The sequence below is a fragment of the Saimiri boliviensis genome, chromosome 6 (genome assembly GCF_048565385.1).
Source record: "Saimiri boliviensis isolate mSaiBol1 chromosome 6, mSaiBol1.pri, whole genome shotgun sequence".
Lineage (NCBI taxonomy): Eukaryota > Metazoa > Chordata > Mammalia > Primates > Cebidae > Saimiri > Saimiri boliviensis.
The window spans coordinates 126,622,043-126,644,804 of record NC_133454.1 but is presented as its reverse complement, the minus strand read 5'-3'; the positions used below and the strand labels follow the sequence as shown (position 1 = coordinate 126,644,804).

Below are 22,762 nucleotides of genomic sequence, written 5' to 3'. Positions count from 1 at the left end.
CAAGGCGGGTGGATCACGAGGTCGAGAGATCGAGACCATCCTGGTCAACATGGTGAAACCCCGTCTCTACTAAAAAAATACAAAAATTAGCTGGGCATGGTGGCATGTGCCTGTAATCCCAGCTACTCAGGAGGCTGAGGCAGGAGAATTGCTTGAACCCAGGAGGCGGAGGTTGCGGTGAGCCGAGATTGCGCCATTGCACTCCAGCCTGGGTAACAAGAGCGAAACTTTGTCTCAAAAAAAAAAAAAAAGTAATAGAAAAGATACATGGGGCCAGGCACTGTGGCTCACGCCTGTAATCCCAGCACTTTGGGAGGCCAAGGCAGGAGGATCATTTGAGATGAGGAGTTTGAGACCAGCCTGGCCAACACTGTGAAACCTGGACTCTTCTAAAATTACAAAAATTAGCTAAGTGTGGTGGCAGGCGCCTGTAGGCCCAACTACTCAGGAGGCTATGGCAGAATCACTTGAACGTGGAAGGCAGAGGCTGCAGTGGGCTGAGATGGCACCACTGTACTCCAGCCTGGGCAAAAGAGTGAGACCTCTTCTAAAAAAAAAAAAAAAAAAAAAAAAAAAGACCCAATCATATGCCAATAAGTCCTTCCTGAGGCCCAGAATCATACCCAATTACCTACTCAACAGTTCTACTGTGATATTTCACAAACACTTCACATTCAACCTTTTTAAACTTTTTCAAAACTGAACTTAGGCTCCTTTGCTCAGTCCTCAAACCTGCTCTTCCTTCAGTATACCCTATTTCTTTTTTTTTTTTTTTTTTTTTTGAGACGGAGTTTCGCTCTTGTTACCCAGGCTGGAGTGCAGTATACCCTATTTCAATAAAACAACTAGGAAAACCTGGGAGTCATGCATATATTTACGTCTTTTTTTTTTTTTTTGAGATGCAGTCTCGCTCTGTCACCAGGCTGGAGTGCAGTGCTGTGATCTTTGCTCACTGCAACCTTTGACTCCCTGATTCAAGTGATTCTCTTGCCTCAGCCTCCCGAGTAGCTGGAATTACAGGCACCCACTGTAATTACCTCGCCCACCTAATTTTTGTATTTTTAGTAGAGACAGGGTTTTATCATATTGGCCAGGATGGTCCTGATCTCCTGACATCGTCATCTACCCACCTCAGCCTCCCAAGGTGCTGGGATTATAGGTGTGAGCCACTGAGCCCGGCCATATATTACCTCCTTTACACTGACCCTCAAAACATTCAATGAAAAGTCCTATGATTCTATTTCATATGTATTTCTCAATCATAGAATCGATCATAGACTCTCAAGTATAGAATCAATCTCCTCTCTAATTCTGTCAGTACTCAACCATACCAAATCATATCTTATCTGAACCATTATAGTAGCCTCCTAATTAATCTCCTCAAATCTACTCTTGCCTTCTCCCTGACCCTTTCTCTACATTGCCCACTGATATTAGTCCAAACGCATTACTACTCTGCTGAACTTCTGCCTTCCCAACGGCTTCAGAATAACACCCTATTCAATCTGACCTGTCTACCTTGTCAAGATTTTAACTCTCATCCACTCGTGTCTCTTCAGTTACAATGGCCTTTTGGTGTTTTGTTTAGTAGGCTGGCAGGTTTCTCAAACATGGCAAATTCTCGCCAACCTTAACAGTTTCTGCAGGTGCTAATCACTCTGCATCTTTGCCTGGTTACCTCCTAGTCACTCTTGAGGTCTCAACTTCAAAGTCCTTCTCAGGAAAGTGTTCTCTAACGTTTCTACCCACTGAAGTCTGGATTAGCTCACTCTATCATATACACTCATTGCAGCCTGTGTTTACCTTTGCAGCCCTCTGTGTAACTATAATTAACATTACTAGTATTTGTTTAATGTCTGACTTTTCCACCAGATCAGAAGTTCCATGACAGAAGGACCATACCTGTTTTATTAATTACTGTAACCCAGAGCCCTACATGGTATCTGAACATGGTTAAATGCTTAGTATTGTTTTCTCATTCCTACCTTGGGGCTTTGCATTGCCTTTTCCCTATACTTAAGAGTTCTTTCCGCCCAGATCTGGTCCTGACCCCTTGAACATCACAAGATTGGCTATTCATCACTCAGATCTCAGTACAAAATGCCATCTTCTCAAAAAGCCTTTCACTGATGACTTAATTCTCCATCCTACAAGTGTATCATCATCCTCGTAATTTCTTCAAAGCAATCAGCATTATCTGAAACCACAGCATTTGGAAGACCCAAATAAAATGCTTAGTACAACATAAGCACTCAACAAACATTTGTTTAAGTGAATGAATCTACTGAATGAGAAAAGATGACTTGGGAAACACCCTAAATCCATCAGCAAAACACTTACAAGCTGTGTCCCAACAAAGTTGATGAAGAGGCAGTATAACTTAGTATGCTCTGGAATCACCAGACTGTTTACTTTGAATTCTGGCTCTGTCTCTTAACTGGATAACCTGAGACAAGTTATTTAACTGTACTTTGCATCTGTTTCCAAAACTGTAAAAAGGGAGTCAAATAATCCATTTCAAAGGGTTCTTGAGAATTAAATTAGTGAGTATATGGAAAACGCCAGTACCAAGCACACAGTATACATTCAATCAATGTGTGCTATTATTATCCATGAGATTGGGCTTTTGTCTTCCTAGTTTCAAATACGCAGTGTGACTTTTCCTTTACCTTATCCCCCCAAAAGTTTCTGGTCTGGTGAAAAAGTCAGATATTAAACAAATAATTACACTAGTAATGTTAATTGTAGTTACACGAAGGCTACAAAGGTAAACACAGAATGCAGTGAAAGTATATGAAAGGGTAAGCTATCTAGAATCCAGACTTCAGTAGTGAGTAGAAACATCAGTGCACAGTTCTACAGGGTGTGCACCATAGAACTCCAAGGGCATCTTCATTCACATAGATTAAGATATGCAAATGGAAACTTTTGGGATTATGCAACATATAATACAGTCCACAAATTCTAGCAACCTCAACCCAACAATGGTGATGATCAAAAGACTAAGATGACAAAAAGACACAAGAGACATAGAAGTACTTTGGAAATTATAAAACTACTATAAAATGATGACTACATTTATGAATACACATTATCTTGAGGTCACTATCAGATATGAGTCAGTTAGCCAGAGTACTGCCTTGACACACAAAAAAGTTCCTAACATCTGTAATCCAGAATCTAAAGACATGAATTAAGGCTGAGGGCCACAACCAGCTCATGAGGTAGTTTTTCAGAGTGTTCATAGAGTCTTCAGCTACAGGGCAATTAATAATAATTTAACATTTGCTCACAACAGCACCACAATTTTTCTTGCATTTCCCTATCCTTCAAAGAGAGTATCAAGCCAGGCGTGGTGGCTCATGACTATACTATCAGCACCTTGGGAAGCTGATGTGGGTGGATCACGAGATCAGGAGTTCAAGACCAAACTGGCCAACATGGTGAAACTCCATCTCTTCTAAAAATATTAAAAATTACCCGGGTGTGGTGATGAACGCCTGTAGTCCCAGCTACTCGGAGGCTGAGGCAGGAGAAATGCTTGAACCTGGGAGGTAGAGGTTGCAGTGAGCCGAGATCATGCCACTGCACTCCAGCCTGGGCAACATAGTGAGACTCCATCTCAAAAAAAAAAAGAGAGAATATCAAAAGGAAATCTGCTGTAACTTAATGACTGATGTCTAGACAGTAAATGCTTATGTTACTGAAATAAGTTGATCTTCGCATATGTTAAAAGGAGTAAAGAAAATACGCAACTGGGTTGAGAGCTGTCATGACCATGAAGTTAGTTTTGTGAAAATGCAACAACAAAAAAAGGGCTTCGTGCTTACTTTTGCAAAGCATGATGTGGGAAACACAATCTGAGACTACTTTACAGAAGTTTTATGTGAGATTTAAAATTCCAGGCTGTGGTGGCTCACACTTGCAATCCCAACACTTTGGGAGGCCAAAGCGGGTGCATCATTTGTGGTCAGAAGTTCGAGACCAGCCTGGCCAACATGGCAACACCCCGTCTCCATTAAAAATACAAAAATTAGCCAGGCATGGTGGCAGGCACCTGTAATCCAAGCTACTAGGAAGGCTGAGACAGGAGAATCATTTGAACCCAGGAGGCGGAGGTCGCAGTGAGCAGAGATCAAGCCACTGCACTCCAGCCTGGGCAACAGAGTGAGACTCTGTCTCAAAAAAAATAATAAAAATAGGTCGGGCACAGTGGCTCACACCTGTAATCCCAGCACTTTGGGAGACCAAGGCGGGTGGATCACGAGGTCAGGAGGTCAAGACCAACCTGGCCAATATGGTGAAAGCCCCGTCTCTACTAAAAATACAAAAATTAGCTGGACATGGTAGCACGCGCCTATAGTCCCAGCTACTCGGTAGACTAAGGCAGAAGAATCACTTGAACCCAGGAGGCAGAGGTTGCAGAGATCCGAGATCACCTACTGCACTCTAGCCTCGGCAACAGAGAGAGATTCTGTCTCAAAAAAATAAATAAATAAAATAAAAATAGGCCAGGCACAGTGGCTCACACCTGTAATCCCAGCACTTTGGGAGGCTGAGGCAGGTGGATGACTTGAGGTCAGGAGTTTGAGACTAGCCTGATTAATATAGTGAAACACCATCTCTATTAAAAAAAAAAATACAAAATTAGTCAGGCGTGGTGGCGCATGCCTGTGATCCCAGCCACCTGGGAGGCTGAGACAGGAGAATCGCTTGAACCCAGGAGGCAGAGATTGCAGTGAGCCAAGATCACACCATTGCACTCTACCCCAGGCAACAAGAGCGAAACTCCATCTCAAAAAGAAATAAAAATAAAAGCACAGTTGGTAATAGACTTGATACCAAAACTCAAGGCTCAACATCCCCAATTAAGCACCCTTTTCTATTATAATATGCTGCTATCCAACCGTCACCAAGTTTAGTCAGTCCTTCACAGGCAATGTGTCTTGCTTTTATCTCTTCCTTTCCATTTCTACTCTACAGCAATGGTTCTCAAACTTTTGCATGCATCATGCATCAAAATCACCTGCCTTGTTAAAACACAGATTGCTGGGCCCCAACTCCAGAGTTTCTAGTTCAGTAACTCGGCGGGGGGAAGGGGAGCAAAAATTTGCATTCTAACATGTTCCCAGACACCCAGTTAATGCTGATGCTGCTAATGAAAGAGTCACACTTTGAAAACCACTGCCTTAAGAGTTTAGGGTTCCTGTCACCTCAAAAGATAAGCTATCTGAATATCCTTCTAGACCAGCCCCTGACCTGAAACTGGAGATTTAATCCCAAAATGCCACTTTGGCCAAATCACTGTTCTATTAAAAACAAACCAGCTGGGCACACTGGCTCATGCTGTAATCCCAGCACTTTGGGAGGCTGACATGGGCAGATCACTTGAGGTCAGGAGTTGCAGACCAGCCTGGCCAATAATAGTGAGACCCCATCTCTACTAAAAACACAAATTAGCTGGGCATGATGTCGCATGCCTGTAATACCAACTACTCAGGAGGCTGAGGCAGGAATCACTTGAACCTGGGAAGTGTAGGTTGCAGTGAGCCAAGATCATGCCATTGCACTCCAGCCTGGACATGAGAGTCTGTATCCAAAAAAAAAAAAGACAAATCAAAACTTAAGGCTATGTCCATATTTGGCTTTCAAAGTTGTTTAAAATTTCTACCCAACATTATCAGCAGTGCCCCTCAAGTATTGCTCATCTATTCGAGATCTACAGAATAGGCCTTATAGTAGTAGTATAAAGTTTATGCTGTCTTTACCAACTGAAAGGCCACCCTCTTCCCTCCTCCTCTCTACCTACCTGAAGGAGGCCTTCACCAATGTATTTGCCAAAAACATTCGTTTGGTCACTATTTGCTGCCTTTTATCTTTAGCGTTTAACTTTTTACCAAGTACTCACAGACAGAGAAAAACCCCAAGAACCTAAAATTTAAAACAGAAAACAAGGATATGAGTGACACACATAAATAAAAGCCTTGACATACACACTAACTGCACAATACTGCTGTTTTAACAGATCAAGTGCAATAAGTTTAAAGTTCATGAGAAGAAAGAATGTGCCATCTTTTTTGAAACATGATCAAACACTAGCTATCAAATATTTATAGTTATTTCATTCAGGATGCTAAGCAGACAGATGTTAGGAAGAAAATGTTAAAGAAGGCCAGGTGCGGTGGCTCATGCCTGTAATCCCAGCACTTTGGGAGGCCAAGGCGGGAGGTCAGGAGTTCCAGACTAGCCTGGCCAATATGGTGAAACCCCATCTCTACTGAAATTACAAAAATTGGCCAAGCATGGTGGCGCACACCTGTAATCCCAGCTACTCAGGAGGCTGAGGTGGGAGAATCACTTGAACCCAGGAGGTGGAGGTTGCAGTGAGCACAGATCACACCACTGCACTCAAACCTGGGTGACAACAGTGAAACTCCATCTCAAAAAAAAAGAAAAAGAAAACATTAAGTAGCATCAAAAAAAGAGAAAATACTCAGTCTACACACAGTACAGTAAGAGTAGTTAGTATTGGCCGGGCGCGGTGGCTCAAGCCTGTAATCCCAGCACTTTGGGAGGCTGAGGTGGGTGGATCACGAGGTCGGGAGATCAAGACCATCCTAGTCAACATGGTGAAACCCCGTCTCTACTAAAAATACAAAACATTAGCTGGGCATGGTGGCACGTGCCTGTAATCCCAGCTACTCAGGAGGCTGAGGCAGGAGAATTGCCTGAACCCAGGAGGCGGAGGTTGCAGTGAGCCAAGATCGCGCCATTGCACTCCAGCCTGGGTAACGAGTGAAACTCCGTCTCAAAAAAACAGAGTAGTTAGTTAGTATTATTATTTTTTTTTTGAGGTAGAATTTCCCTCTTGTCACCCAGGCTGGAGTTCAATGGTGTGATCTCAGCTCGCTGCAACTCGCATTTTCTGGGTTTAGGTGATTCTCCTGTCTCAAAGTCCCAAGTAGCTAGGACGACAGGCATGCACCACCATGCCCAGCTAATTTTGTATTTTTAGTAGAGATGTAGTTTTGCCATGTTGGCCAGGCTGGTCTCAAACTCCTGACCTCCAGTGATCCATCCACCTCAGCCTCCCAAAGTGCTGGGATTACAGGCGTGAGGCACTGCACCCAGTCTGTTTTCTGTATAAAGTACACAAGAGACATTGGATGGTGTAAGAGAAGAAACTTGGAGTCTGGAGTCAGGGCACCTGAGTGCAAGGTCTGGTTTCACCTCTTACCAACTCTGTGATCTCGGGCAAGTCATAGCCCCTTCCTAAGCCTCTCTCTCCATAACTTAAAAAGAAATTAAGGTTTAAAACTATACCATCTACCCTGGTTGGGCATCGTGGCTCATGTCTGTAATCCCAGCACTTTGGGAGGCCAAGGTGGGCAGATCACCTGAAGTCAGGAGTTCAAGACCAGCCTGACCAACATGGAGAAACTCCATCTCTATTAAAAACTAAAATAGGCGCCGGGCGCGGTGGCTCAAGCCTGTAATCCCAGCACTTTGGGAGGCCGAGGCGGGTGGATCACGAGGTCGAGAGATCGAGACCATCCTGGTCAACATGGTGAAACCCCGTCTCTACCAAAAATACAAAAAATTAGCTGGGCGTGGTGGTCCGTGCCTGTAATCCCAGCTACTCAGGAGGCTGAGGCAGGAGAATTGCCTGACCCCAGGAGGCGGAGGTTGCGGTGAGCCGAGATCACGCCATTGCACTCCAGCCTGGGTAACAAGGGCAAAACTCCGTCTCGAAAAAAACAAAACAAACAAACAAAAAAAACTAAAATAGGCCGGGCGCGGTGGTTCACGCCTGTAATCTCAGCACTTTGGGATGCCAAGGCGGGTGGATCACGAGGTCAAGAGATCGAGACCATCCTGGTCAACATGGTGAAACCCCGTCTCTACTAAAAATACAAAAAATTAGCTGGGCATGGTGGCGCGTGCCTGTAATCCCAGCTACTCAGGAGGCTGAGGCAGGAGAATTGCCTGAACCCAGGAGGCGGAGGTTGCGGTGAGCCGAGATCGCGCTATTGCACTCCAGCCTGGGTAACAAGAGCAAAACTCCGTCTCAAAAAAAAAAAAAAAAAAAAAAAACTAAAATAAGGCCAAGCACGGTGGCTCATGCCTGTAATCCTAGCACTTTGGGAGGCTGAGGCGGGTGGATTACAAGGTAAAGAGATAGAGACCATCCTGGCCAATACGGTGAAACCCCGTCTCTACTAAAAATACAAAAATTAGCTGGGCGTGGTGGTGCATGCCTGTGCTCCCAGCTACTCAGGAGGCTGAGACAAGAGAATTGCTTGAACCCAGGAGGCGAAAGTTGCCGTGAGCCAAGATCGCACCACTGCACTCCAGCCTGGTGCCTGGCGACGGAGCGAGACTCTGTCTCAAAAATAAAGTAAAATAAAATAATAAAAATAAAACTCGCCGGGCGCGGTGGCTCAAGCCTGTAATCCCAGCACTTTGGGAGGCCGAGGCAGGTGGATCACGAGGTCAAGAGATCGAGACCATCCTGGTCAACATGGTGAAACCCCGTATCTACTAAAAGTGCAAAAAATTAGCTGGGCATGGTGGCTCGTGCCTGTAATCCCAGCTACTCAGGAGGCTGAGGCAGGAGAATTGCCTGAGCCCAGGAGGCGGAGGTTGCGGTGAGCCGAGATCGCGCCATTGCACTCCAGCCTGGGTAACAAGGGCAAAACTCCGTCTCAAAAAAAAATAAAATAAAATAAAACTATACCATCTACCTTACAGGATTGTTTCAAGAATTAAATAAGGTAATATATATGAAATAACTTAGCCTACTACCTAGCACATAATAAATGTTTACTGAGCCAGGCGCAGTGGCTCACGCCTATAATCCCAGCACTTTGGGAGGACGAGTCGGGTGGATCACGAGGTCAAGAGTTCGAGACCATCCTGGTCAACATGGTGAAACCCCGTCTCTACCAAAAAATACAAAAAAAAAAATAGCTGGGCAGGTGGTGCGTGCCTGTAATCCCAGCTACTCAGGAGGCTGAGGCAGGAGAACTGCCTGAACCCAGGAGGTGGAGGTTGCGGTGAGCCGAGATCGCGCCATTGCACTCCAGCCTGGGTAACAAGAGCGAAACTCCATCTCAAAAAAAAAGAAAAAAGAAAAAAATGTTTACTGAATTTTAACCCTTGTTGATGGGAAAGTGCAATGTAAAAATAAAGTACTATTCCAAAAATGAGATAAACAGAGAAAATTAATGAAACATAATTAAGAGTGTTCATTTCCCCAAAAAATAGAAAGATATAAAGACTGTATATCTGACTACATGATATACATAAAGTATCAATCCCTTGACTTAATAACCAAAGCCAAGACCTGAGAATAACATAAACATCATTACTTGCAGCTTCACAGCTCTGAGGCTGCCTAAAGGTCACCAAAGCCTAGAAACAGTTTAGGACAGGATTAGAATAGGAGAGCTTAAGGCCAGGCCCAGTGGCTCACACCTGCAATCCGAGCACTTTGGGAGGCCAAAGCAGGCAGATGGCGAGGTCAGAGGTTCCAGACCAGCCTGGCCAACATGGCTCCATCTCAAAAAAAAAAAAATTCAGACTAAACTTTTTCTTTTTTTTTTTAGAGGTGGGTTTCACGGTGTTACCAAAATGGTCCCAATCGCCTGACCTCGTGATCCGTCCGCCTCAGCCTCCCAAAGTGCTGGAATTACAGGTGTGAGCCACCGTGCCCAGCCCAGACTAAACTTTTATTTATCTTATTTATTTATTTATTTATTTATTTATTTATTTATTTTTTGAGACGGAGTTTCGCTCTTGTTACCCAGGCTGAAGTGCAATGGCGCGATCTCGGCTCACCGCAACCTCCGCCTCCTGGGTTCAGGCAATTCTCCTGCCTCAGCCTCCTGAGTAGCTGGGATTACAGGCACGCGCCACCATGCCCAGCTAATTTTTTGTATTTTTAGTAGAGACGGGGTTTCACCATGTTGACCAGGTTGGTCTCGATCTCTCGACCTTGTGATCCACCCGCCTCGGCCTCCCAAAGTGCTGGGATTACAGGCTTGAGCCACCGCGCCCGGCCCTTATTTATTTATTGAGACGGAGTCTCACTCTGTCACCCAGGCTGGAGTGCAGTGGCACAGTCTCAACTCACAGCAACCTCCGCCTCACAGGTTCAAGCGATATTCCTGCCTCAGCCTCCTGAGTAGCTGGGATTACAGGTATGTGCCACCACACCCAGCTAATTTTTGTATTATTAGTAGAAAAGGGGTTTTTCCATGTTGGTCACGCTAGTCTTACACTCCCGATGTCAAGCAATCCACCCACCTTGGTCTCCCAAAGTGCTGGGATTACAGGTGTGAGCCACTGCACCCAGCCAGACTAAACTTTCAAAGTCAACTAGACACTTTATTACTTGTTCTAATGGTCCAAATATCAAATACCATAAATGTGGTATTCTGATATTTGTGATACACATACGTTTTTGCTTGTTATAGCTTAGATCTTCTGGTTCTATCTACACTGCAAGATCTAATATCCAGAGATCCTCCTCATCCCTGCATGCCAAAGTGTCCTCCATTCTTATTTATTAATTTCTTTAGGCACAGGGTCTTGCTCTGTAGCCCAAGCTGGAGTGCACTGGCACAGTCATAGCTCATGACAACCTTAAACCCCTAAGCTCCAATGATACTTTGCCTCAACCTCGAGTAGCTGGGACCACAGATGGGAGCCACTGCATCCAGACCCTCCTCCATTCTAGAGGCTTACTTCTAGCATTCAAGAAAATTGGTAGCAAAGAGCATATATCAGGGCTTTCAACAATATCAACAAATACTTACTCAGCACTTGCTATGTGTTAGGCCCTATTTGAAGCATCTAGCACACTGTATGAACAAAAACAAAGTACCAATTCTCAAGGAACTTATACTGTAGTGGAGACCTATATACAGAAGTACAGTAGTGATTAGTGCTCAGCAAAATAAAACAACAGAAAATGATAGGGCTTAAACATAATCCTCATTCGGCCGGGTGCGGTGGTTCACGCCTGTAATCCCAACACTTTGGGAGGTCAAGGCAGGCAGTTCACGAGGTCAGGAGATCAAGACCATCCTGGCTAGCATGGTGAAACCCCATTTCTACTAAAAACACAGAAACTCCACACTGCCACGTGTGTACCTATGCAACAATCTTGCATGTTCTTCACATGTACCCCAAAACCTAAAATGCAATATAAATAAATAAATAAATAAACAAAAACTTAAGCTGCATGTGGTGGCAGGCACCTGTAATCCCAGCTACTTGGGAGGCTGAGGCAGGAGAATCACTTGAACTCAGGAGACGGAGATTACAGTAAGCCGAGATTGTGCCACCGCACTACAGCCTGGGTGACAGACAGACTCCGTCTCCAAAAAAGAAAAAAATTACCTGCATTTTTTAATCACTCAAAAATGGATAGTAAGTTTTTCCTACATCATTAGGAGGGAGGCTGCAACAATGAAAATAGTGTGTTCTCTACCAACACAGACTCAATACTAAATCTCAAAAAATAATTAGAAATAAACTAATTCAACAATGTAGACCACCTACACTTTTTTCTAATTGTTAACATTATACTTTCATACTAGAAAAAAAAGTCTTAAAATAAATATGCTATTTTGCCTAGTCTACTCCCACTCAGAAAGACCTCAGAGTGATAATGGTGCTGGGCACAGCAGCTCACACTTATAATCCCTGAACATGGGGAGGCTGGACAGGCCTTCAGGCAAGAGAGAGGATCACTTAAGCCAAGGAGTTCGAGACCAGCCTGGGCAACACAGTGAAAACAAAACCCATCTCCACATCTCTATAAAAAATTTTAGGCCGGGCGCGGTGGCTCATGCCTGTAATCCCAGCACTTTGGGAGGCCGAGGCGGGTGGATCATGAGGTCAGGAGATCGAGACAATCCTGGTCAACACGGTGAAACCCCGTCTCTACTAAAAATACAAAAAATTAGCTGGGCATGGTGGCGTGTGCCTGTAATCCCAGCTACTCAGGAGGCTGAGGCAGGAGAATTGCTTGAACCCGGGAGGCGGAGGTTGCGGTGGGCCGAGATCGCGCCATTGCACTCCAGCCTGGGTAACAAGAGCAAAACTTTGTCTCAAAAAAAAAAAAAAAAAAAAATTTTTAAATTACTCCTCACTCCCCAAAAAAAAGCCAGGTGTGGTGGCATGCATCTGTCGTCCCAGCCACTCAGGAGGCTGAGGTAGGAAGATCACCTTGCGAGGCTGAGGCTGCAGTGGTAGTGCCATCGCACTCAGACCTGGGCAACAAAGCAAGACCCCATCTAAAAAAAAAAAAAAAAAGATAATCTGGTAATTGCTGCTGAATTTGGGGAGACAATTTCAAGGGCAACCCAAGGAAAGATAGGACTATTACCAGAGTTTCAGTGGCCCCAGTTCCTTGCAACAGATAAACGATTTAGCTATTTCATAGAGAATTATATGTAAGACAGGTTAACAGGATTGAATACGTGACAATATAACATCCTTTAGAACACCTCTCAATTTTATTTTATTTTCGCTAAGTGAAAGCATTAAAAGCTCTTAATTTCATCATTAGATTGACAAGCACACCAGGCATAGTGGCTCACACCTGTAATCCCAGCACTTTAGGAGGCCAAGGTGGATCACTTGAGTCTGGGAGTTCAAGACCAGCCTGAGCAAAATAGGGAGAGCCTGGCTTTACAGAAAAAAAAAATTAGCCAGCCATGGTGGCACATGCCTATAGTCCCAGCTATACGCTGAGATGGGAGGATCACTTGAGCTAGGCAGCTGAGCTACAATGAAGTATGATCATGCCACTGCACTCCAGCCTGGGCAACTGAGTAAGACCCTGTCACCAAAAAAAAAAAAAAAAAAAAGAAAAGAAATACAGCAGAAATAAATCATTGTTACCTCAGAACAACCCACCCCAGCATCAAAAGGAAGCTTCTATCCCACCCACTTTAGTATCTCCTCAGGTATATAAACTTGCCTCAGAGATCTGGCTTTGTTCTGGGAATGTGTATACAAAAGTACTAATATTTTCATTACTTAAAAAAAAAAAACTAAGTCTTACTTAAGAAAAACCAAACATTGTTTATCCACCCTCATCATTTCCTAGCTGTTCAACTCCAACACTACAAAACATCCTAGTTCCAGAAAGTATAGCTTATGCTCCAAATCTACATACATACACCACATTCAAAGGCACGTTTCTTTCCCACACATAATAAATAAAGTTTAGCAAAAGGCAAAAAAACAATTTTTTTTTTTTGAGACCAAGTCTCCCTCTGTCCCCCAGGCTGGAGTGCAGTTGCATGATCTTCTCAACTCACTACAACATCCAGTTCCCAGGTTCAAGCAATTCTCCTGTCTCAGCCTTCTGAGTAGCTGGGACTACAGGCACCTTCCACCACACCCGGCTAATTTTTGTATTTTTAGCAGAGGTGGGGGTTTCACCTTGTTGGTCAGGCTGGTCTCAAACTCCTGACCTAGGTGATCCACCCACCTCAGCCTCCCAAAGTGCTGGAATTACAAGTGTGAGCAACTGCACCCAGCCAAAAAAACAATTTTTTGGGGTGAGAAACAAGGATCTATGTTGCCCAGACTGGTCTCGAACTCCTGGGCTCAAGCAATCCTCCCTCCTTGGCCTCCCAAAGTGTTGTGAGTATAGGTGTGAGTCACCACAACTGGCAAAAACAATTTTTTTTAACTAGTTATTCCTTCCCCCACACTCCCTCCACCCCGGAGATGGAGTTTTGCTCTTGTTGCCCAGGCTGGAGTGCAATGGCGCAATCTTGGCTCACCGCAACCTCTGCCTCCCAGGTTCAAGTGATTCTCCTGCGTCAGCCTCCTGAGTAGCTGGGATTACAGACATGCGCCACCACGCCTGGCCAATCTTGTATTTTCAGTAGAGAGCGGGTTTCTACATGTTGGTCAGGCTGGTCTCAAATGCCAGACCCTAGGTGATCTGCCCACCTGGGACTCCTACAGTGTTGGGATTACAGGTGCGAGGCACGCTGCTCAGTCTTTTTTTTTTTTTGAGACAGAGTCTCGGTCACCCCCAGGCTGCAGTGCAGTGGCATGATCCCGGCTCACTGCAACCTCCACCCACCTCCGGGGTTCAAATGATTCTACCTCCGCCTCCTGAGTAGCTGGGATTATAGGCACCTGTATCCACGCTCGGCTAATTTTTTTTTTTTTTGAGATGGAGTCTCACTCTGTCACCCAGGATGGAGTGCAATGGCATGGAGTGCAGTGACGCAATCTCAGCTCACTGCAACCTCCGCCTCAGCCTCCTAAGTAGCTGGGATTACAGGCACGTACCACCGCACCCAGTGCCCAGCTAATTTTTGTATTTTTAGTAGAGACAGGGTTTCACCATGTTAGCCAGGCTGGTCTCAAACTCTTGACCTCAGGTGATCCCCCTGTCTCAGCCTCCAAAAGTGCTGGGATTAAACACATGAGCCACCACTAGTTATTTCTGATTTTTTTTTTCCACAAAAGGACTTGTCAGGAGGCCAAGCGGGGGGCAGATCATTTGAGTCCAGGAATTTGAGACTAGCTTTGGGATCATGACAAAACTCCATCTCTACAAAAAATACATGGTGGTAAAGGGCTGTAATCCCAGCTACTTGGAAGGCTTAGGTGGAAGATCACTTGAGCCCAGGATGATGACGCTGCAGTGACCTGTGACCGTGCCACTGCACCCCAAAGTGGGCAACAAAGAGACCCTATATCAAAAAAAAAAAAACAAAAACAACTAAGAATGATCCCTCCAAATATATGTGCCCGCTTACACAAACAGTGCTAAGATAGCACATTAAACAAAAGAAAATATATGCTAGTTAAGGGTTCGTATAGGCAACAGGTAGCAATCACCTCACAATTTAAAGAAAAAAAGAAAAAAAACCTTACCAAAACAAAAATTATGAGTTCGTCAATCTTCCCACTACACTTCCCTAACTTGTTAAATATAAAAAAATTTTTTAAAAAGCCAGGCACAATGGCTCACACCTGTAAACCCTGCACTTTGGGAGGCCAATGTGGGTGGACCACTTGAAATCAGGAGTTCAAGACCATCCTGGCCAGCATGGTGAATCCCTGTCTTTACTAAATATACAAAAATTAGCTGGGTGTGGTGGCAGGCACCTGTAGTCCCAGATACTCAGGACACTGAGGCAGCAGAATCATCTAAACCCAGGAGGCAGATGTTGCAGTGAACCCAGATCATGCTAATGCACTTCAGCCTGGGCAACAGAGCAAGACTCAGTCTCAAAACAAACAACAACAACAAAACCCAAAAGTCCGGGTACAGTGGCTCATGCCTATAATGCGAGCACTTTGGGAGGCCAAGGCAGGTGGATCACCTGAAGTCAGGAGTTCGAGACCAGCCTGGCCAACATGGTGAAACCCATCTTTACTAAAAATAGAAAAATTAGCCGGGTGTGGTGGTGGGCACCTGTAATTCCAGCTACTCAGGAGGCTTGAGACAGGAGAATCGCTTGAACCAAGGAGACCGAGGTTGCAGTAAGCAGAAGATAGTGCCATGGTTGCAGTGAGCAGAGATAGTGCCACTGCACTCCAGCCTGGGTGACAACAGTAGAACTCTGTCTCAAATTAAAAAAAAAAAAAAAAAAAGTGAAAACTTTTGCTGGCTAGAAAGGCTCTTCCTTTGAAGTCTTGAATGCAAAATCCCTTAAGTATCGACCTAACAACTTGACATGATAAAAGTGAATTCCATATAGCAGTAACTACCTGGGAAAAAAGTTTTATAGCATCTTCTCTTTTTCTGTTCCCAAAAGTTTAATTCAAGAAATATAAAAATAAAAATAAATCACAAAGATACAATATTCCACGATATGCTTAATTTCTACAAAGTTAGAGATAAAAGATTATAATCTCAACACATGAATTGGAAATGAGACAAATCTCTGAAATTAGGCTCACCGGAATACATGCATGCTGAATATACTGACCAAAACACACCAAACCTTTCTAGCAGTCACACACACACACAAAAGGCCAGGTACCGTGGCTCACGCTTGTAATCCCAGCACTTTTGAACGCCAAGGTGGAAGGATCACTTGAGGCCAGGAGTTCAAGAGCAGCCTTGGCAACACAGCAAGGCTCTGTCGCTACAAAAAAAAAGGCGAGGGGTGGCCAGGTGTGGTGGCTCACACCTGTAATCCCAGCACTTTGGGAGGCTGAGGCGGGCAGATCACTCAGTAAGGCTGAGGTCAAGAGATCGAGACCATCCTGGCCAACATGGTGAAACCCCGTCTCTAATAAAAATACAAAAATTAGCTGGGCATAGTGGTGGTGCATGCCTGTAGTCCCAGCTACTCAGCAGGCTGAGGCAGGAGAATCACATGAACCTGGGAGGCAGAGGTTGCAGTGAGCTGAGATCACGCCACTGCACTCCAGCCTGGCAACAGAGGGAGACTTCGTCAAAAAAAAAAAAAACCTGAAAATTAGCCTGGCATGGTGGCACACCATAGTCCGTCCCAGCTACTCAGGAGGCTGGAATGGAAGACTCTTTGAGGCTACAGTGAGTTATGATCACACCACTAAACTTCGCCCTAGGCAGGGCAAGATCGTGTCTCTATAAAAACAAAAATATGGCCAGGCGAGGTGGCTCACACCTATAATCCCAGCACTTTGGGAGGCCTAGGGTCGGGAGTTTGAGAACAACCTGACCAACATGGAGAAAACTGTCTCTACTAATAATACAAACTTAACCGGGCATGGTGACACATGCCTGTAATTTCAGCTTCTTGGGAGGCTAAGGCAGGAGAATCGCTTAAACCCGGGAGGCAGAGGTTGCAGTGAGCCAAGATCGCACCACTGCACCCCAGCCTGGGCAACAGAGCAAAACTCAGTCTCAAAAAAATAAAATAAAATAAAAAATAAAAATAAAAAACAGGCCATGGCTGGGTGAGGTGGCTCATGCCTGTAACCCTAGGCCGAGGCGGGCGGATCATGAGATCAGGAGATGGAGACCATCCTGTCCAACGTGGAAAAACCCTGTCTCCACTAAAAATACAAAAATTAGCTGGGCGTGGTGGTGCACACCTATAGTCCCAGCTACTTGAGAGGCTGACGCAGAAGAATTGCTTGAACCCTGGAGGCGGAGGTTACAAGGAGCCAAGATCGAGCCATTGCATTCCAGCCTGGGCAACGCTCTATCTCAAAAATAAAATAAAATAAAAAATAAAAATAAGGCCATGGCTGGGCGCAGTGGTTCACGCCTGTAATCCCAGCACTTTAGAAGGCCGAGGCAGAAGGATCACAAGGTCAGGAGACGGAGACCATCCTGGCCAACATGGAAAAACCCCATCTCTACTAAAAATACAAAAATTAGCTGGGTGTGGTGGTGTACACCTGTAGTCCCAGCTACTCAGGAGACTGAAGCAGAGGAATCACTTGAACCCAGGAGGCGGAGTTTGCAGTTAGCTGAGATCTTGCCACTGTACTCCAGCCTGGGCGACAGAGCAAGACTCTATCTCAAAACAAATAAATATAAATAAATAAATAAAATAAAGAAGTATTTGCTCAAAAAGAGTAGGGATCGTCAGAAAATGGATTAGAGAACCATTCTTCTTTCCCCTAAATTCAGTCTAAAATGCAGAGCCAAATAAAACCACCATAAATTCCTTTAATAATCTTCTGGATCTTTCAGTTCAGCAAATTTCACATACTACAAACAATTCTGTGGCTTTCCTCATGGTCCACTCTTCAAACACAAATTCAAATTTTTTATTAATATTGTGAGGCTATCAATAAAGCTCTCTTTGACTAAGAAAAACAAAAATTCAATTCTTAAACTCCAATAGGGAAACCTTAAGAGGAAAGCATGGCTTAAAGGAGCCAAGTATTTGTACACACATGTAAGCTAATCCTTATACGTGTATACATTTCTAAATGTCTAAAATTTCTTTCAACAATATCTATCTCATACATTCCTCCCAAAACACAGAACTTTATCAGCATCCAGCATTCTACCTACCTGTCTTCAATCAATCCCACCAACCTTTCGAAGCTACCAAAGTGTTAATTTATAAAATCAAAGAAAATAATCCATAGTTCTACTCCCAAGCTCAAAGTCACAAATCCTGGGACAACAAAATCTTAACATATTTAACTATCCTTCCCCAAACAGCTTTGGCCCTAAAATTTATATTCTAATCTAACTTAATCAGATGTATTACAATGTTAGTATTGTAAAATTAGAAATCTTTGTCACATTGTAATTCACAAAATCCTTTGGTATACAAGAGTTTCTATAAAAGCTACATATATAGGCCTTCATGGAGAAACATATTGTTGAAAGAATAAAAATAATTTTAAAAATAAAATTTTAAAAAGCTACATATAACTCCATTTCCAAACAGGATAAATATATAAAAATTAAATATTTTTGGCCAAAAGCCAAATTCGATATTAATACACCTTTCCCCCGCCTATGGTGCACAAAAGTCACCTGAGAAGTTTTAAACACAGATTCACAGTATATTCACAAATAGAAACACAATAGTTATCCTACTTCAAAACTAGAGGGTGTGGTGGGGGAGAAAATACTAACCAATCTCTGGCTGTAACGAATCCTTTCTTCTTCGGGTTCCATCTCTCACTCTTCTGTTGAAATTACTGTAAAGAAACCACTCCAGGGCTGCCTTCCTCTTCCTCCTTAGGAACCAGATTGCAACACTAAAGAATAATGATATAAGCAGAAATGAGAACTCATTCTCCAACTTGTGCTTTCTGTTCACGGAAGGATGTATTTAAGGTATGTGTTAAGTTAAAGGCTCTCTGAAAAATCAGGTTCCTCTTCATGAGTTTGGGACCTTTCTGCTCTTGAGCAAGTGGTTCCATGTCATGTTCAACATTAATCACATTACAACTGTCGAAGGCCTAGGCGAAAATGAGATGTTCATTTCAGTTCCTTGAGGACGGGCCACACCACTAGTTTCTCCCCACAGGACTACAACTAGCAAAAATTAGCTGGGCACAGCGGTGGTGCGTGCCTGTAGCAGGCACTACTAGCAAGGATCCCCTTCCTGGCAGCATTAGCAAGAAAAAAAAAAAAAAAAAGCTCAGGACTTTTATCTCTAGAGAGCTGACCAGGTGAAGCAGCACTGAACTAATCAGATCTTAACCAAATTAGTTCTCTCTCACTGGTAATCAGAAACTAAAGGAAAGAAGGACAGACTGGCTATGTAAAAAGAGGACAAGAAATTAGGATTTAAATGACCCCAAAACAATTTCCCATACCCCTCCTGCAAGGCCGTACACAACCGTCGCCTTCCTTTCTAGACTCCCGGATCTTTTCATTCCCAAACCTACCCTCCACCCCAACACAAGACGTGCATAACTCTGAGACAAATTTCAGAGGTGCAAATCAGGGACCAAAATGCCATCTGATCTTTTTGGATACATTAACAAAATAAACGATCGCATGTATGGATACACGTAAAATACATCTTTTGCAAAAATAGAAGACCGACCGGCGCGACGGTCAATCCGTAATATCAAGAAAGGGTTTCCTTTTTTCTAAATATTCTCATGGATAATGGCTTCCATTGAGAACGCAGGTTCCCCCCCCCCCCCGTTTTTGTCACTATACTGCAGCCACGTTAACAGCATCCTTTCAAAACTGCTACGAGACCAGAGGACCCGATGACACAGTTTGCGAGAGGAGTTGGTGGCAGAGCCCTCCCGAAGGAAGCCCTGGCCCGAAGTCGAGAGGCAAACCGTGCTTGCACCCCCTGGGCGACGACCGCCCGGGCCAGGGCCAGAGAGGCAAAAGGGCGAATCTCTCTGGACTCCCCCAGGAAAAGGCGTTTCAATGGTTCACCCATCGGAAAAAGAAATAGAAACTTTGCATTCGGTCTTTGGATAACACAGTCAACCAAACTTCCAAATGAGGGGGGAGGGGGAAGCTCACCGGAGATTCTGCTCTCGAGTTCTTGTCCAAGTGAGAAGTAAAAGACTCCAAAAGCTGAGAGGAATAATTAAATCCCAAACGTCTTCGGTTTTTCCGTGGATCAACCCAGTATCCGGAGAGGGTCACAGAGACCAGGAAAAGGGAGCAAACAGTTGCTGAATCAAACCTCCTCTTCTGGCTTTGGAGACCCGGAGTCGGAGGCGTCAGGAGAGGGGAGCGCGACCCCTCGGCGCCGAGCCCGGGGCGCCCCCGCCTCCCCCGGGCCAGCGGTCAGCAGCCCGGGCCCGAGCCCCGGGCCGGCCCCGGCCGCAGGGAGCGCCCGCCTCGCCGTGCCCTCGGCCAGCGGCGGCTGGTCGCCTCCGGGAGCGGCAGCCGATCAGCTGAGACCGGCCGGCCCGAAGATCCCCGCGCCACCCCGGCCCCCCGGAACGCGGGCCCCGGCCCCGGGGGGCGGACAGGGCGGGAGCGGCGCGGCGCGCCGGAATGGGGGCCCCAGCTCCCCTCGCGTCTCCCGCTCAGCTCCGGCTCTGCGCTGCGGGACGAGCCCCCCGGCTACTCCCCAGTCGCAAAGGAGGGATTCCGGGGGATGGGCCCCCTGGCGTTGCCCCTCCTCCCGGAGCGCCCCCTGCCCAGGAAAGACAGAGCGGCGACAGGCCCAGCCGCTGGAAAGGTGCTCCGCGAGCCGCCGCCGCCGCCGCCGCTGCCGGGGAGGGGTGTTGTTTCCCTCACACAGGAGGAGCCGCTGGAGCAGCCGCCGCCATTTTGAACCCGTCAGACTCTCACATACACACAGCTCCTCCGAGGCGCACTGCGCAGGCGCCGCCTCCCCACCCCTCCTCCAGCTCGCCTCTCCACCCCCCGCAACCAGCCCCTTCAGGCCTCCCTGCGCTTCTTACCGCTCTCCCGGGCGCGCGCGAACGCGCACGCGTCACTCCCCTCTAACGCGGATACACCGCCGGCGCGCGCACGCGCGAATGCGTCGGCCTCGAATCGCCCGCGCCCCGCGACGCCGACGCGACTCCCCGCCCCCCCCTCGCGTCAGGCCGCCAGCCCGCCCGTCGCCCCCTCTCCCGCTCCCAGTCGGCCTTCTTCCAGGGCTCGGGCCCGGCCGGCTGCTCGCGCCTGCGCGCCGGGCACCGATCCTCCTCCGCGCGCCCTCCCCCCACACACCCGGGCTCACACACACTTCGCCTCTGTGACCCCGCCCCTCGCGGCCAGCTGCGCCGGCCGCCCTCCCCCACCCCTCCTGGGAGGGTGGTGACCCCCGACCCCCCACAAAGCACATCACCCCCCCCACAAAACAGTGAGAGACCTGCGCCCCCTTCCCCTTCAATCGCCTTCGGCCCCAGGCGGCCGGTCACAGTCACACAACCTGAGGGCCTGGAGGCCTGGGCCAGGGCAGCGGATGCCCGCCTCAAAGCGGGGTCCCCCGGGGTCAGGCCGCCGGGCTGAGCCCGCAGGACTTGGGCTCCCGGCTCAGCCTGCCCAGGGCGAGAGGTCGCAGGGAAGAGGTCGCATGGCCGCCGGCTGCCCTCCCTTCGCGCGCCGGCCGGTGGGCCGAGGCCGGCCTGCCCGCCATCCCTGGGCAGGCCCCAGCGCCCCCTCCACGGGGCCCATCCGCGCTGAGCCCGGGGGCTCCTCGGTGCAGCGGCCTGGCCCCGCCTCACCCACTGGTCGCCGCTCCGAAGGGGCAGGAAACAGGAGTAGCATGTCTGTCCTGGGCTCGGCTCCCCGGGGGAGCTGCAGGCGTTTAGCAAGGACGTCCACAGGTACCAGGCGCAGGAGCGGTCTCCGCGACGGCCCGGGGGCTGCGGCGGCCGGCGCGCCCACCGCGGGCCGGAGGCGCTCCGGGAGGTGGCCCAGGAAGCCCCCGCTCCTCGGCCACGCTCAGCTTTCCGCCGCGCCGGTGCCCCCGGCGGCCCGGGTGGGACGTGACCCCGCCCCCGACGAGTCGGGGCGCCCCCCACGGAGAGGTGCGCGGGCCACCCCCGGCCCTCGGCCCGACCCTGCTGCCCCGGGCCGTGGCGGGCGCGGGAGGCCCGGCCGGGAAGATGTCTCCTCTTGGTGCGCGCAGCTTCGCGCGGGGGTCAGCGACGGGGCAGCGGCCGCCCGAGCTGCGCTGGACCTGCCCACGGTCCGGCTCCCGCGGCCCGACAGCTGCCCGACGGGCCGGTAGGCTCCGAACGTCGACGGAGCCCGGCCGGAGGTACCCGAGCAATGCCATGCGAGCAGCCCAGCGGCGATCCGGGCATTTCCCCAGCCAATCTCTTGCTCTGGGGCCCGTTTAAATTCTAAATCCCACAAAGGACGGTGACTGGGGCGTACACATCGGGGTTGGCACTATTGGCTCCACTACGCCTTTGCTGAGCGGTGTAACAAATCTTTTTCTCCCTGCCTTGGTTTCCCACTCTAAGCTCTGACTCCTGGGAGCGGGGAATGGAGCAGAAAGGTAGGGCATGGAGTGAATCATAGAACCTGCATAAACTGCCATCAACTCTGAGGAGGACGTTGGCGAAAGACGATTAAAATAATGATACCTTCTAATTCTATCAAGGCTGGAACTCGAAGGTAAAAGCGCTACGTAAATGCAGGGTGTTATTATTTATTACCACACAAGGTTTTTCTACATGCAGAACTTGGGGAGTTTGTACAGACATTCTCTGCTTTGTTTCACAACATCCTTAGGAGACAAGCTAAAGTGCCTGTTAGCGCTTTATTCATTTAAAAGATAGACAACTGAAGTGTAGAAAGGTTAAGGAGCTTGCATAATTACTCCAACAGCGGACTGAAACATCTCACACACAGCAAAATGGT

At 47.2% G+C, this 22,762-nt stretch overlaps 1 protein-coding gene across 3 annotated transcripts in view; it reads right to left on the bottom strand.

The window, feature by feature from the left end:
* Positions 1–20,953, bottom strand: part of KDM2A (lysine demethylase 2A) — a 150,023-nt gene extending 129,070 nt beyond the window's left edge. The window contains exons 1-4 of one of the 3 annotated variants that reach the window (XM_074401761.1): positions 19,949–20,953; positions 18,587–18,711; positions 5,810–5,931; positions 3,481–3,621 (exon numbers count right to left, since the gene is read on the bottom strand). In XM_074401761.1, coding sequence (XP_074257862.1) covers positions 3,481–3,621 — 141 coding nt within the window. In that variant the 5' untranslated portion in view covers positions 5,810–5,931; positions 18,587–18,711; positions 19,949–20,953. The remainder of the gene's footprint in view (positions 1–3,480; positions 3,622–5,809; positions 5,932–18,586; positions 18,712–19,948) is intronic. The other 2 variants (XM_039470717.2, XM_039470716.2) reach the window with 2 other exon arrangements.
* Between the last annotated feature and the right edge of the window lie 1,809 nt (positions 20,954–22,762).